The 15,391-nt window shown below is 49.3% G+C and overlaps 1 protein-coding gene across 14 annotated transcripts in view; it reads right to left on the minus strand.

The window, feature by feature from the left end:
* Positions 1-1,396: 1,396 nt before the first annotated feature.
* The window catches only part of PRDM15 (PR/SET domain 15), an 80,663-nt gene continuing 66,668 nt past the window's right edge, over positions 1,397-15,391 (minus strand). For all 14 annotated transcript variants that reach the window (XM_054468602.2, XM_054468601.2, XM_054468606.2 and 11 more), the window contains 5 exons: positions 14,029-14,112; positions 13,431-13,606; positions 7,730-7,810; positions 5,905-6,114; positions 1,397-4,913 (listed from right to left, as the gene is read on the minus strand). In XM_054468602.2, coding sequence (XP_054324577.2) covers positions 4,434-4,913; positions 5,905-6,114; positions 7,730-7,810; positions 13,431-13,606; positions 14,029-14,112 — 1,031 coding nt within the window. In that variant the 3' untranslated portion in view covers positions 1,397-4,433. The remainder of the gene's footprint in view (positions 4,914-5,904; positions 6,115-7,729; positions 7,811-13,430; positions 13,607-14,028; positions 14,113-15,391) is intronic.

Raw genomic sequence — 15,391 nt, forward strand, 5'->3', positions numbered from 1 at the left:
CTCAGGGGAGTCACGTTCCCCGGCTAAGGGAGGAGAAGCTCTCAGCTCCACTGGAAGCAAGGCTTGGGTGGAAGGGGAGGCCCCGGCCAGCTTTGTTTGGGCAACCCAGCGCCACTTCCAGATAATTCTGATGATTGCACCACCATACAGGCAAGGTCACTCATCCATGTCATGCCAGAACGAGGACCCCTGTGAGAATACACTCACACCAGATGTACAACCTGATAGGGAAGAAGCCAATGGCCCGCTCTCTTCCCCTCTCTACGGGAGCTTGTGTCTAATGCTTGTGAAAAGGCCACATTCAGACTGTGTCCTTGTTAGTTTTCCACCACACTGCATGGCTTTTAGCAGAGCAAATCACTAGGTGGTAATTTGCACCCTGAAAGAAACATGGGGGCGCTGATGAATTGAATATGCATGCTAACAACATCACCGCCGTTTCTCCCTGCAGTGTTTTGAAAGGCTAAGAGTCTGCCTTTGTGTGCAATGAGAACCACAGAGGTCTGGCGCACACAAGGACTTGCTCACAATTGGCCAAACGTGAAATGAATGAATCCTACTTCCTGGCAGGAGAATTCATTGCTGCCAGATGCTATCTAAAATACAACAAAAATATCCAAGGCTTGGTTCTCACAGGTGAAATCCTCAGAAGACTGGATATGTAAGGTGTTTCTTAACTTTAAAATGACCTAGCAGGCCGAGTGCAGTGGCTCACACCTGTAATCCCATCACTTTGGGAGGCTGAGATGGTGGATCGTTTGAGGCCAGGAGTTCGAGACCAGCCTGGCCAACATGGTGAAACCCTGTCTCTACTAAAAATACAAAAATTAGCCAGGCGTGGTGGTAGGCACCTGTAATCTCAGCTACTTGGGAGGCTGAGGCAGCAGAATCACGGGAACCTGGGAGGCGGAGGCTGCAGTGAGCCGAGATCTCACCACTGCACTCCAGCCTGGGTGACAGAGTGAGACACTGTGTCAAAAAAAAAAAAAAAAAAAAAAAAAAAAACCTAGCAAATTAGAATACATCATTTAATATTTGATCAAAAGATCAATAAGATAAGGGGTCATTCCAGACCATCTGCCCAAAGAAACGCCTGCTGAAGTATTCGCCTCTCTCTAGCTATTGATCTTTTTGGTGCCTGTTCTCTCTCGATCTAAGCTTTACAAAAAATGCTACATGCACCCTCTTGGTTGCTTTTTTTTTTTTTTTTGGCAATCCCTGTGAAAGCTTCTGATACCTCAATATCTCAGGGAACATTTCAAATAATCCAAACATTTTATGAGTTCTGGACCGGAGAGGAATCAAGATGTGGCTGACAGCAGGAATCATGAGCGTTCTCAAAGTATACGAACTGCACCATCTTCCCTAACAGGCAGTGGGAGCAGAAGGCCAGCAATTGAAAACACGGGTCACAGCACCTTTTATTCATCATCATACAAACTGATGTGACACGAAATACAGCCAACATCTCTCCAAACAGTCTTAATGCCTTTCAAAATCCAATGGGAAAGCCCAAGATGCCGCCTCTAGCGGGGAAGCCATGAGCCTTCCGCCTTTGGATGCCACAAATGGGAACGATAGAGGTACAGGAGGTCTGCCTTCCACGCCGGACCCTCCAGCACAGTCCCATGCCGGACACAGCGAGGCGGCACTTGACACAGAACGTTTTCCTGAGAACACGTCACACGCTAGAGCATTCCAGAGGCCCGAGCCCCTTCTCAACCCAGAGACCAGGATTCATGGGGAACAGCTGTACCTGTGGCCTCCCCGCAAGACTCACACCAGTGGATGGCACTCGAGTCCACAGCTGCACGGAGCTACGGGTCCAAAACAAATTCTCCACTGAGATGGGTCCACAGAGCCTGGTGGCCACAACGGCGGATCTATGTCTTCCTTTATGAATACATCTGTGCACCTTGGATCAGTTAAAAAATGAAATACTTCCTGTCATGATGATCAATATGCAGAACTGCGTACAGATGAGGACTCTTCTGGCTGGGTGGTACATGGTTGTTGTATTTTGCTATCTAGTTTCTTTCATGCAAATTTGTAGCAATTGCTTTAAGACAACCTACTTTGCCTCAGACAGTGACCCTATTAAGACCACATATGTTTACAGAAAACTTGGGAGTTTGATTTTTCTTTAGAGTTCTCACTTACAACAAGAAGTAAAAGGTGTCTGTGTATTGAGATAAACAGTGGTATATACCACACAATCTAAATTAGGTTCTTTAACAACATTTGATGCGGTCTTACTCTAGGCACTAAAACAACTTCTTTAAAAAAATAAAATTGTGATTTCCAAGGCCTTTATTTTATAGGGAAGAGGAATAAAAGATCAATGCTAGTGGGTGTTTCGTCATGAGCCCAAGGCCCGTTGGGAGTCTCTGCGAGGTCATTTGCCCTTTAGATTCTGCAAAGGCAAAAAGAAATAGATATTGATTTTTAAAAATATACCTTAGGAGCCCTGGTCTCCTTCTGATTCCATGGATGCCTGGAGCACTTGTATCTGGAGAATGGAGACAATATCACCCCAAGCCCGAGTTCATTTGATGAGACTACTATGTATAAAACAGTTAATTATATACATAAATAACATAAAATAATTCTCATAAATTAGAAGTCAAATGATCTCCCACTATTCATTCAACTGAGAGGTGAGAGCTAGGTGCGAGTGACGGTGGGTGAGGTGAGGAGGTGAGCCCCTCAGACCCTCCTGCATGCTGCCTGGGGATGAACTTTCCTTAGTTCCTTAGTTCACGAAGGCATATATTGCACAAAACAAATTCCAGCCCTGTCCTCAAAAGTCTGCTGTTTGGAGTGGAGTGAAGTGCTGAGAAAGTTGCGTTTTGAAAAACACAACCATCCTTTGTTCTGCTGGCAACATCAGGACTGCTCCTGAACAATTACTCAGCCATGCCAGTGTTTCCTCAAGATGGACTCCCAGTGAGTGCAGGATCTGGGATAACTGGCAAAGCAGGACACCTTAAGGCAGGTTTGTCCTCTCACTGTGGCCACAAACAGAGTACCAGGAAAGTTAAGAGCAAACTTCTCCCCACACCTCTCAGTGTTTCTTGTGGTGGGCAGCAGGAGGGCTGGGTGCTTCCCCCAACCCTGGCCCCTGCCCCCGAAACTGGTACACAGACACGACAGCACATGTCCCTGCACACACAGACCTGGCTGTTCACCGCACATTCAGTTTTAGGGGCAATTAATGCTTCTATTAGTGAACTAACCTCTCTGCTTTCACTACCACCTGGCAGGAAATAGCATTTTCTGTGTTTCAGAAATACCTACACTTTTCCACTGTAAAGAGCCAAACTCATTCAATATTTTTATAGAAAACTGGTCATGAAATACATCAACCTTTGGAATTGAAGTTTAAACAGAAGGAAAATATGAATTTTCCCCCGTTTCTTCCACTCAGGGGATTCCGGCTGGGCTTCAGCCAGAATGGTACATTTGGATTGCAGAGAATCCTGAGACAACCCGGAGGAGCCGCTGGGGGAAGCAGGGAGGCTCACTCCTCACACACAGCCGCGCGACCCTCTGCATCTGGGCAGCTGTGAAGGGTGGACAGGGACCAATGGTCCTACAGTGCACATGACTTTATCATGTTAACATAAAACTGAAATACCATATTGGCCATAACAGTCTTGAACACATAATGTATGTTTGAAATAAAGTTAAAAAAAAAAAAAAGGAAAAAAACTCTATTGGAAATCGATTCACGGATATTACTAAGATGCCTTTTGAGCTGGAGTTAGTGACCTCACGTGACCCCTTGTACGTGATGACCTTGACGAGCTGGAAGGCTGCAGGATCATGTGCGGGCGGCTCAGCACGCCTCACGTATGGTTTCAGCCCATAGTTGTATAAGAACCGACTCAACTCCTAGTTCAAAGAGAATAAACGTTACTTTAACTTCTATCTGCTCGCTTGCAAAAAAACCCAGAAGTGAGGAGAAAATGTTCCCTGCTGCCTGCTGCCACCTGTGAACACTGTCTGTGTTCTCATAGGAACCAAGCTCCAAAAGAAAAAAGAAAATGAACCATTTGTGTTCCTAATAACTTATCTGCTGCCTCTTATGATCCTGCTTCTCTCTCTGCTTCATTTTCCCGAACCCTGTGTCAGGCGAACACTGGTTCTGTAAGGGGAGGCAGACGCGGCCCCGGCCCAGGACTTACTGCCTTGGTAAGGCATAGTGTGGAACCCCATCCAGTTTAAAACTCTGGCCTGCCAGAGGTCGCTTCTAGAGTTAAGCTGACAGACCGTAATGGTTGCTGGCAGGGAATCTGGAGATACTCTGCAAAGCTAAGTCAACCTTACATTGCAATGTATGACTTTTTGTTTGTTTGGTATCCAGCAAACAAATCTAAACAAATCCCAAACATCCCTCTGCAGTTCTTGCCCCGAGTCTCCCGGAACACAGCTCAGTAGCTGTACATCTGCTGCTGCTGCTCCGCCTGCACCTGGGGCTGGGCTGCCTGCTGTGGGGGTGCCTGCGGCTGCGGGGGTGGCAAGACATCAGTCTGGGGTACTGCCCGCCATGTGAGCGGGTGCTGGTCACTAAGCTGGCTCCCCAGGGGTGTGATGGAGTTGACCAGGGTCGTCAGATTGATGAAGTGGGCCACAGACTGTGGGTTCGAGGCTTCCGGCTGGGGGTGGATCTGGACGTCATTTTGGCGGTTGTGCAACATGGCAGAGCCGCTGACGGTATCAAAGGTCACGGTCAGGATTGAGTTGTCCAGCTGTAACTGGCGTTCAGGGGTGGTAAGGTGCCCCACGGCCACTGGCTGGAGATTGGTAAACTGAGTCGCAGCTGCAGTGGTGATGGGGGTCACGGTGATGTTGGTCAAGCCGACTGAGCTCGATGGTGTGGTCACATTTGGGTCACCCAGGGTCACCACTACCTGGAAGATTCACACACAACAAAAAATCAGTTCATTTTTGCAAAATGGGGAACGCAAGGACCTCCCCAGGATGCGCTCTGTGTTACCACACCAAAGAAGCACGACATTCTTTGGTGAAAGAGGAAACCGAGTTAATTTTGTTCTGGAAAAATTCCAGCGAGAAACAAAAACAAGAAACAGACACAATCATGAAGGCAATGAGAAGGAACTAAGAAACAAATTAATTTCATTGGCTAGAAAAAAGTTGAAAAAAGTAAGCACGAAAAAGACGGAAAACAGATGCTTCCTTTTCTATTCATTCCTCTGCAGTGCCCTGCTGTTGGTGAATGAAAATCGCACCACAAAGCTACAAAGAGCAATAAAGGTATCTGCAGTACCAATCGCTAATAGGAGAAAGCATTTTCTTTCATGGAAAGGGATGAAAGGCCAAAGAAATGAGGAACTTTTGCAATCAAGATTACCATCCCCCAAAACAAGAGAGAGAAGTGCAGTATTACACACAGACTGATCAAACACTCAGAGGCTTCAAAAGCAAAGTGACAAAGGCTGAGCAAGACAGAAGGTTCCACTCGAGAAAGTGGGATTGTGGGATTGTCTTCACCTTCCAGACTGAGGGATCCTTGCTCTCCAGCTAGTCAGCAAATGCACAGGGCTGAGCTTTCATCATAAGGGCACTTGGGTAGGCCACCTGTGACCTCCCCAAACTGTAAACAGCCTACCTAATTCCCACCAGGGCAGGGATATCTCTCTTCAACATGCTAGAATGTATGTTGCTACTAACAATGACAAGCATGATTTGTAGGTCAGAACACAGAAATGCTTACATGAAACATGCTTAAGTGAAAAACAGAGTATGTCTGCTGCCTTCAACCACATGAAGTCCACGTGTACGCTGTGTGTAGTAAAAAGAGATGCAGTCACACACACGTAAGGCTCTCATGCTTAGGGAAAGTGACCGGCACCTAATCAGAACATAAAGCAGCAAACTGACCTGCTGAATGCTCTGTACTGCGGAATTGGTCTCGTCGCCTACGCTGCCTGTGAACTCCGTCTCTTTCTCTGAGTATTCGCTGAAGGTGGCGTCCTCAGGCACCGGAGCGCCCGCCTCCTCTTCTGGCTTCTGCTTTCTCTTGTGACTTCGCTTGGCAGCTTTCCCGTGCTTCCCTTCGGCCAAATCCTCCTGCTCCAGAGTCAGCTCAGGCTGCAGGAAAATCAGTTTCAGCCAAGAACCAGGTTAGTCGGTCACGTCATGCAGCGGCCAGGGCAGCCCCAGCACTGCCCTGGACACACTCTCGAAACAGTGGGGATGCTTGTGGGCCACCGAGCTGCCACAAGAAACAGAGTGACCACAGCTGGGTTTTCTATTTCTAAGGATCGGGGCAAGTTCCTTTAGTTGCAGATTAAAAAAAAAAAATACGTACAAGTCATATTTTTAAAAGTTGTATTTTATGCTAAAATGTAAACACTTCTTAGAAACTAACTTTTTAAGCCACTGGGTAAAGGGAAATGTTTCTGCCCGGGTGAGCTCCTAGAGCAAGGCTGAAAATGCTTTCAAATCAGGGCTCTCTCTTCCCCAAGGCTGAAACAAATCCACTATAAAAAACAATTTTGAATTAAAATAGATTTGACCACAAAAACTGCAAGGGACAGGAAACGAGGGCCCAGCTGCAGTGATAATCCCAGTGGGTCCCCTCCCCGCACGCTTCCCTGCAAGTGTCCAGGGCACTGCCGGGCTGTGACCACATCCTCTGAACCGGGCCGGCTCCACACCAGGCTCGCTCAGGCTCACAGAGGCCGCGGGGCAGTGGTGACTGGTGAGTGGTCACCTGCCACTCCTCTCGGGCTTCCTGTGCCATTCCACATGACCTGATCCTAACCCAGTGGCAGAAAGACCCAGTGTGGGCCTACACTGCTGTCATGGTGGGACGACCCCTCCGCCCATGCCTGTGACTTGCCAAGGGTAGAAATGGCCTGTGGGTTCTGGGGCTGGAGCTGGAGCTGCTGTACGTCACTCAGCCGGACCCAGTGCCCTTCATGAAGACTGCACTCTAAAGTGCTGTTTCAGAACAAGAGGCATACATGTGATCTTAGATCACAGAGAGCATGACACAGTCTCTTTGAAATAAAAAAATTTTTTGCTAACTAAAAATTTAGTATTAACTAAAAATTTCTTTAAAAACTAAGTTCATCTAATTGGTATGTTTAAACTTATTTTGCTTAGAACAATTTAATGATTGTTCTAATTTATTTATTTATTTTTTTTTTGAGACAGAGTCTCGCTCTGTCGCCTGGGCTGGAGTGCAGTGGCACAATCTTGGCTCATTGCAACCTCTGCCCCTGGGTTCAAGCAATTCTCCTGCCTCAGCCTCCTGAGTAGCTGGGATTACAGGCGTGCGCTACCACATTTGGCTAATTTTTGTACTTTTAGTAGAGATAGGGTTTTGCCATGTTGGCCAGGCTGGTCTTGAACTCCTGACCTCAAGTGATCCACCTGCCTTGGCCTCCCAAATTGCTGGGATTACAGGCGTGAGCCACCACGCCCAGCCAATTGTTCTAATTTCTATTTTTTTCTGGAAAACATCTGTTTTCCAAAGTGAGATACACCAGTATTCAACAAACTGAGGTCGTAGAAACTACAGAAACGAGGAGATGATCTAAGAGGTTCTGAGGGGAAGAGAAGCCAAGAAAACACAGTCACCTGGTCACAGGCTTGCCCAGAGCCGCTCCCTCCTGGCCTGTCCAAGCCCCTCTGGTCCCCTCTGCAGGTGTCCACTTACCCCAGAGTTTCTGAGCCCCTGGGACCCTGTGCTGCTCACCTGGACGATGCCGATGGAGGAGGCGTCGATGGTTGTGGCCTCCGGGAGGTGGTCCAGGTCATCGATCCTCACCGCGAGCACCTATGAGGAGCACAGGGCGTGAGCTGGGGGTCAGGGTGCTGCTAATGCAGGTGGGAACCCAGAAGCCACATACGCCTCGGGACCACCTCCCACCACTCCTGCCCTTCCCTCCCAGGCATCCCCCGCACTTCCCAGTCTCCTCTGTTCAGCTCTGACTTTGAAACTCTGTGTCCAGAAGCCCAGGGCTTATTCTCACCCTTTATTTCATGCTCCCGCAATGCTCTTGCCCCTGTATCATCTCACGTCCACTCCCCCAGCGGGGAGACTGTGTCCTCCCTTTTTGGCCCCCCACCAAAGGGGTGAGGTTTCAGTGGCGTTTCTGTTATTTCCAAGGGAGACCACAGCAAGGTAAGATACAGTAGAATAAACTTGTTTTATGAGCAATCACCAAAAATGAGACATTTGTGCCTTACAAAATCGTACTTTTCAGTTGAATCCATATACAAGTGCTTTCATTTGTTGGTTTTGTGATGAAGTGACGCCCTGCCCCTACCTTCCCTCCAATGGCCACACTGAACGGGGTCCTCAGCACGCCCCAAGTGTCCACAGGGCCCCTCCCACCAGCTCAGTGCGTCCTGCCCAAAAGTGAGTGACCTTCACCGCCCACACCCTGCTTACAGCAGTTGCGTTTGTCCCTGTGATGACCTAATTAGATCATAAGAAAGACAACGGAAAACGAGTACAGAGACAGCCGAACATGATAAAGGGGAGGGGCTAAAAAACAAAATTAGCAAGAGTCTTCCTGTAAGGGTGCTTCACCCAAACAGCTTTGAAAACATCTTTAAATTTCTGATCAACTAAAGGAAGTTAAAATGAAAAAGCAGACTATGCTTTGTGAATGTAACTCATTTAAAAAAGCAAAGAAGTGCATCATTAAATTTACATTCTATGACTAGGTCTGGGCCCCTTCCTGGAAAAGATGGCAAACAAAGGCTGGCCTGTAAGTGTTTTAAGTTAACATAAATCCTGCAATGGCTTTGAAGACTCCAGTGTAACTCTCATTGACACTGAGCACAGATCTATACTGTGACACTCACAAAGGACCCTGAGCAAAAGCAACCAGACTGCTGTGGACGCACTCTCTACCGTCACCACCATCACCACCATAAGCACCACCACCACCATCATCTTTACCACCTCTATCATCAGTATCATCACCATCAACACCAACACCACCACAACACAACCACCTCCATCACCATGACCAACACCATCATCACCAACACAACCACCTCCATCACCACTACCAACACCATCACCAACACAACCACCTCCATCACCATGACCAACACTATCATCACCAACACAACCACCTCCATCACCACTACCAACACCATCACCAACACAACCACCTCCATCACCATGACCAACACCATCACCACTACCAACACCACCACCACCAACACAACCACCTCCATCACCATTACCAACACCATCACCACCAACACAACCACCTCCATCACCATGACCAACACCATCACCACTACCAACACCACCACCACCAACACAACCACCTCCATCACCATTACCAACACCATCACCACCAACACAACCACCTCCATCACCATTACCAACACCATCACCACCAACACAACCACCTCCATCACCATGACCAACACCATCACCACTACCAACACCACCACCACCAACACAACCACCTCCATCACCATTACCAACACCATCACGACCCCCTCCATCACTATCATTACCCTCATCACCAACACTGTCACCACCATCACCACTACCACCACCATCATCATCAGTACCACTATCACCATGTGGCATCACCACTACCATCCTTATCACCACTATCACCATCACCATCTCCACCACCACCACCACCTCCACCACCATCACTACCACCACCACCACCATCACCACCATCACCACCACCACCATCACCACCATCACCATCTCCACCACCACCACCATCATCATCTCCACCACCATCACCACCACCACCATCACCACCATCACCACCAACACCACCATCTCCACCACCACCACCAACACCACCATCTCCACCACCATCACTACCACCACCACCACCATCACCACCATCACCACCACCATCACCACCACCACCACCACCATCGCTACTACCACCACCACCATCACCACCAACACAACCACCTCCATCACCATTACCAACACCATCACCACCCCCTCATCACTATCATTACCCTCATCACCATCAACACTGTCACTACCATCACCACTACCACCACCATCACCATCAGTACCACTACCACCATGTGGCATCACCACCACTACCATCCCTATCACCACTATCACCATCACCACCACCACCACCACCACCAACACCACCATCACCACCACCACCACCAATACCATCACCACCACCACCATCACCACCACCATCACCACCGCCTCCACCATCACCATCACCACCATCACCACCACCACCTTCACCACCAACACCACCATCACCACCATCACCGCCTCCACCATCACCAACACCACCATCACCAGGTCCCCCATCACCACCATCACCTTTACCACCATCTCCACCACTACCTCCACCACCATCACATCAATACCATCAGTATCCTAGTCACACAGTCTGAAAGCTAATGCCACCAAAGAACCACCATAGAAGCATTAGCTTCACTCTTCTTAGGAGGTAAGAAAAAAGTGAAAATTGCTTCTGTGTTTTGTTTTTAATGTAACATTCATTCAAAGTAAAGAGAAAAACCATAGCTTGGAGTCACAAAATAGTATCAATCCTAAAAGATTCTGAATCTCTGTAAGTAGTTTATGCCTGTTTAACTAGTCCAACAGTTAAACTATAACTAGTTTAACTTAACTAGTTAAGTTAGTCTGACTCCAACGAACACCTTCTTCCTCCTGAATCTGTGGCATCACCAACGGGGACAGGCTCAGGGGGACCGTTATCCCACTCTCAGACAGCCAGGCCTCACTGCGGTACATACACAGCTACGCAAAGCTGATCCGAGTCCCCTTCCTTCCCCTCACACTGCTGTCTAGGGTTGTCTCTTCCATATCCTTTATTCTAGTTTGTAATCACTTTGCCTCTCTGTCTACTTCTTATTTTTCTTTCTGTCTCCTACCCAGACCATAAAGTCCAGGAGGGCAGGGATGGACCCTGGCTGGCCGGCCCATCACATCACTGGTAGGCATTTGTTTGAGTTAATGTAGAGGGAAACAACTGTGAGATGATCAAAAGGAATGACACAAAGAGAGCACAGGATAAAAGGCTGGAGAAACAAATTGGTTCAAGAACAAAGACGGACAAAATCCCCCCGCACCACCTTCCCTGGGTCTGGAAGGCTTTCCTCTTGAGTCACTTGGTTCTGTCTGGGTTGGGCTTGAAGGGATGGGCAACACACAGCCCAGCTGAAGGAGCAGAGCACAGAAGGTGAACTTGCAGTCGGGCCACCTTAGGAAGTGGTTTAATCCTGGTGAGAGGACTCTGCCTGACAGGGTTTGTGGGAGATGTCTTTATCAGGAAGGCCTCTCCACCCAGCTATGCACATCGAAACCCCGGTGTGCAAAAGTGATGTGCACAGTCTTTATCAATACACTGAAGTCTAGAAACCCACACGTCATGGAGCGGAACCGCTCAAACGCCAGCCTTGCTCACGGGCTGCTGGGTGGGCTGCAGGGCCTGCCCTGCCCCTGGGGCGCCAAGGTGGTCCTGGCGCTTCGGGTTCCTACTCCCCTGACTGTTTTCTAGGTAAAAACACCAGCTGGCCACCACATGAAAAGGGAAGCAATGGAGCTCAGTTAGGGGGATCCAAGCTCCCCGCTGAGCAGGGCACCCCCGCTGAGCGGGGCACAGGGCAGAGTATGCAGCCACGGTCCCCTGGCTTCCTGGACCAGAGAGCAGGTTGAGTCCCTGCATCTCCCTGGGAGGCTGATCGGGCTGCAGAGGAACAGGAACACAGCGATGTCCCGGGTCACCCCCAAACTAGCGAGCCACCAGACTGACACCTGAGGCAGACGGTGCTTTCCCAATTCCAAAAGGAAGTCACTTTCATTACAGGACATTGGAAAATGGAGAAAAATGTGAAGACAAGAAATTACCCATAACTTCAAGAACGCGGGAAAAATCACTGTGGGATGTTTTGCTACCTTCTTTACCTACCTCATTTATATAAGTGAGTATTATATATACACACAATGTGTGTGACGTGTATTGTATATACACATATTATATATGTGCACAACATATACTGCTCTTTCACGTATGTAATGAGCATTTCACAATTTTATTTCAGATCCGTGTACGCATGTGTGTGCAGGCAAACACACTGCTAAACTATCACTAATTGAATCATGTTCCTATTGCAGGGTATCGAGGGGTTGGAATAATCATTTATTAAACACTCGAGAGATATTGTGATGCTGCCTTCAAGAAAAACATCCCACGGTGAGAGCGGCAACGCGTGCCAGCCGGCCAGTGTGGTCACTCTGAATCTGAAACCCCCTGCCCCCTCAACAGGCAAAGGATGCCGTCCTCCGCCGCTACCATTTGCGTTTCTGGGATGCGCGGTCAGCTGAACGCCTTTCCGTGTGTTTTTCACCACGGCTGTTCTTCCTGCATGAGCTCCCTCTCCCTGTACACCCTGAGTGCGCTTCGCATGTTTCTCAGTGAGTGCTTGTCATCGCTAATGTTAACAGGCTCTATCTGTCTAACACAGTCACGGCTTATGCAGATTTTTTCTTTTTTTTTTTAGATGGAGTCTCGCTCTGTCGCCCAGGCTGGACTGCAGTGGCGCAATCTCGGCTCACTGCAACCTCCGCCTCCTGGGTTCAAGTGATCCTGCTGCCTCAGCCTCCCAAGTAGCTGGAGCTACAGGGTGCCTGCCACAATGCCCAGCTAATTTTTATATTTTTAGTAGAGACGGGGTTTCACCATGTTGGCCAGGCTGGTCTCAAACTCTTAACCTCGTGATCCACTCGCCTCTGCCTCCCAAAGTACCAGGATTACAAGCATGAGCCACCGTGCCCGGCCGAGTTTTCATTTTTCCTTTGGCCTGTATTTGTTCTGAGTGCTTATGGAGTCAAACCTGTGTTCACAACTCCTTTTGCTGCTTTTACACTTAGAGAGTCTACTCCTTTCCATGACCTGACAACCAAGTTTTCCTCTGGTTTTGCCTTTCAGGGTGCTCCTTCTTAAAGCACATTTAATTACGGAACATCCTGGCCCTTCCTGTGGAGCAGGCTTTCAGAGCAGTTGGGCTCTACCTGCGTCTGTACAATTTCCCCCTCCACATCCTCAGTGTCATACTTTACTCGGCCCCAACACCACGTGGAGCCCCCATTTTGCATATTAGTTCCGTGAGTGGGAAGAATGGGGGGAGTGGCAGGGCTGTGCTTCCATCTTGCCATAATTTCAGGGAGGACGTAATTTATAACCTTAGCAAAGGTCCGCCTGAGGCTCTCCTAACCTCTCCCAGCCACTCACTCAGCGCCTCCTGTGTGGCAGGCAGTGCCAGTCACAGACGCACCTAAGACTCAGGGCCTGCCTCCAGTGCTTGGGGTCTGCAGAGGGAGGTGGGCCATGTGCCAGCATAGGGGTGTCCAGCACATGGCCCGCTGGCAGGGCACGGAGGGGGCACAGCCACCAGCTTACCTCGGGGTGCTTGCGCCGCATGTGTCGGCTCATGGAGGCCCTGGTGGACACCTTCGTCCCGCACAGCTGGCAGCTCTGCGCCTCCACCTTGTCGTGTGTGAGCTGAACGTGCTTCTGCAGCATGTACTCGGTCACGTACTTCTTGTCGCACACGGAGCACGTCCACTGCTTGCCCACTTTTCACACACACGCAGACACATATGCGCGTGGAAAGGAAGAGACACGCAGGTCACTAGTGCAGCCATTCCAATGACCCTGGCCTGCTGGACGAGGCAAGAAGCCTGTCACGCCCTGCCCGCCCTGAGAGGGCCGGTGCTGGTCCCCGAGCACACAGGAGCACAGAGCCTCTGTCTCTTGGGGAGCACTGTGGCGGCAGCTGCATCACTGAACCAATATGAGAAAATTCAAGAAGGGATACTTGAAAGCTGTGGCGGGTTGGCCTTTAGAGGCCAAGGGGCCACCATGAAGCCAAGACACCACTAAATGTGCTGGAACCGTCTAGATAACAGAATCGTCGTTTTCACCCCGCAGGCGCTCAGACAGCCCCGGCAGCCTGCCGCGTGTGGCCCCGAAGGCTCCTTCAGGCTGTGCCGCTCACCTGTGTGGATGAGCTTGTGGGTCTCCATTGTGTTCCTCTCGCTGAATGTCTTCCCACACAATTCACACATGAAATCTTTAATCCCTGCAGAGAAAGGTGCACATAACTTCCTATGTTTAATGAGTGTCGTAAGCTCACATCAGGGCGTGTCTTCTCCCTGACACGTTCCAGGCACTGCAGGGCCTTCAGGAGAAGGTAAATTGCAAGAAGACGGCAGGCAGTGAACGCTCATGCCCAGCCTCAGCCAGCAAAGTGTGGCTTGGAAAGTTTCTGCTTCCGTGGTGACATTTCATATTAAAAAAACATGAGATGCGGGAAGGGCTGTCTGAAAACACAGACAGAAAGTGGAACCCACACGTGGACAAGCAGAAAAACGATGGGAATTTCTTTAAAGCATTAATGTATCCATACCTCCCCTTAGTCCAGGAAGCTCTTAGGCAGCATATGTGATATTACAATGAGAGAGGAAACAGTAACTGAAATCAGGACCAATGGCAAGGAGGACACAGACAAGCCAAGCGTAAGAGACAACAGAACTGCCGAGCTCGGACAAAATGAGTGTGATTCTTCAAAACTTGACTAATTCAAATGAGAGCTGATGCCAGGCACGGTGGCTCATGCCTGTGATCCCAGCACTTTGGGAGGCCGAAGGAAGATCGCTCGAGTCCAGGAGTTCAAGACCAGCCTGGGCAACATTGGTGAGACCCCGTCTCTACAAAAATAAAATAAAATAATGAGCTGGGCATGATGGTGTGTGCCTGTAGTCCCAGCTATTCGAGAAGCTGAGGTGAGAGGATCACTTGAGCCCAGGACTTCAAGGCTGCGGTGAGCTGTGATCACACATCGCTGCGCTCCAGCATGAGCAACAGAGAGACCCCATCTCTAACAACAACAAAAAGGCAAATTAGAGCTTACTTGACTTTTTTTTTTTTTCTTTTTGAGACAGTGTCTCACTCTGTTGCCCAGGTTGGAGTGCAGTGGCGTGATCTCGGCTCACTGCAAGCTCCGCCTCCCAGGTTCACACCATTCTCCTGCCTCACCCTCTCTGAGTAGCTGGGACTACAGGCGCCCGCCACCACACCCAGATAATTTTTTGTATTTTTAGTAGAGACAGGGTTTCACCGTGGTCTCGATCTCCTGACCTCGTGATCCGCCCGCCTCGCCTCGGCCTCCCAAAGTGCTGGGATTACAAGCGTGAGCCATCGTGCCCGGCCTTGACTTTTTAAAATATTTGATAAGTACTCAGTCAGTCCTGGCTCATGGATTGGCCTCACGGGAGCCAGAAGCGGATGCTTTAATAGACCAACACCAGAAGTGGCAATTCCTCCCGCACGGCCACTCGTGCCCAGGGATTCTAAGACCC

This window comes from Pongo pygmaeus, chromosome 22 (genome assembly GCF_028885625.2).
Source record: "Pongo pygmaeus isolate AG05252 chromosome 22, NHGRI_mPonPyg2-v2.0_pri, whole genome shotgun sequence".
In the NCBI taxonomy this organism is placed as follows: domain Eukaryota; kingdom Metazoa; phylum Chordata; class Mammalia; order Primates; family Hominidae; genus Pongo; species Pongo pygmaeus.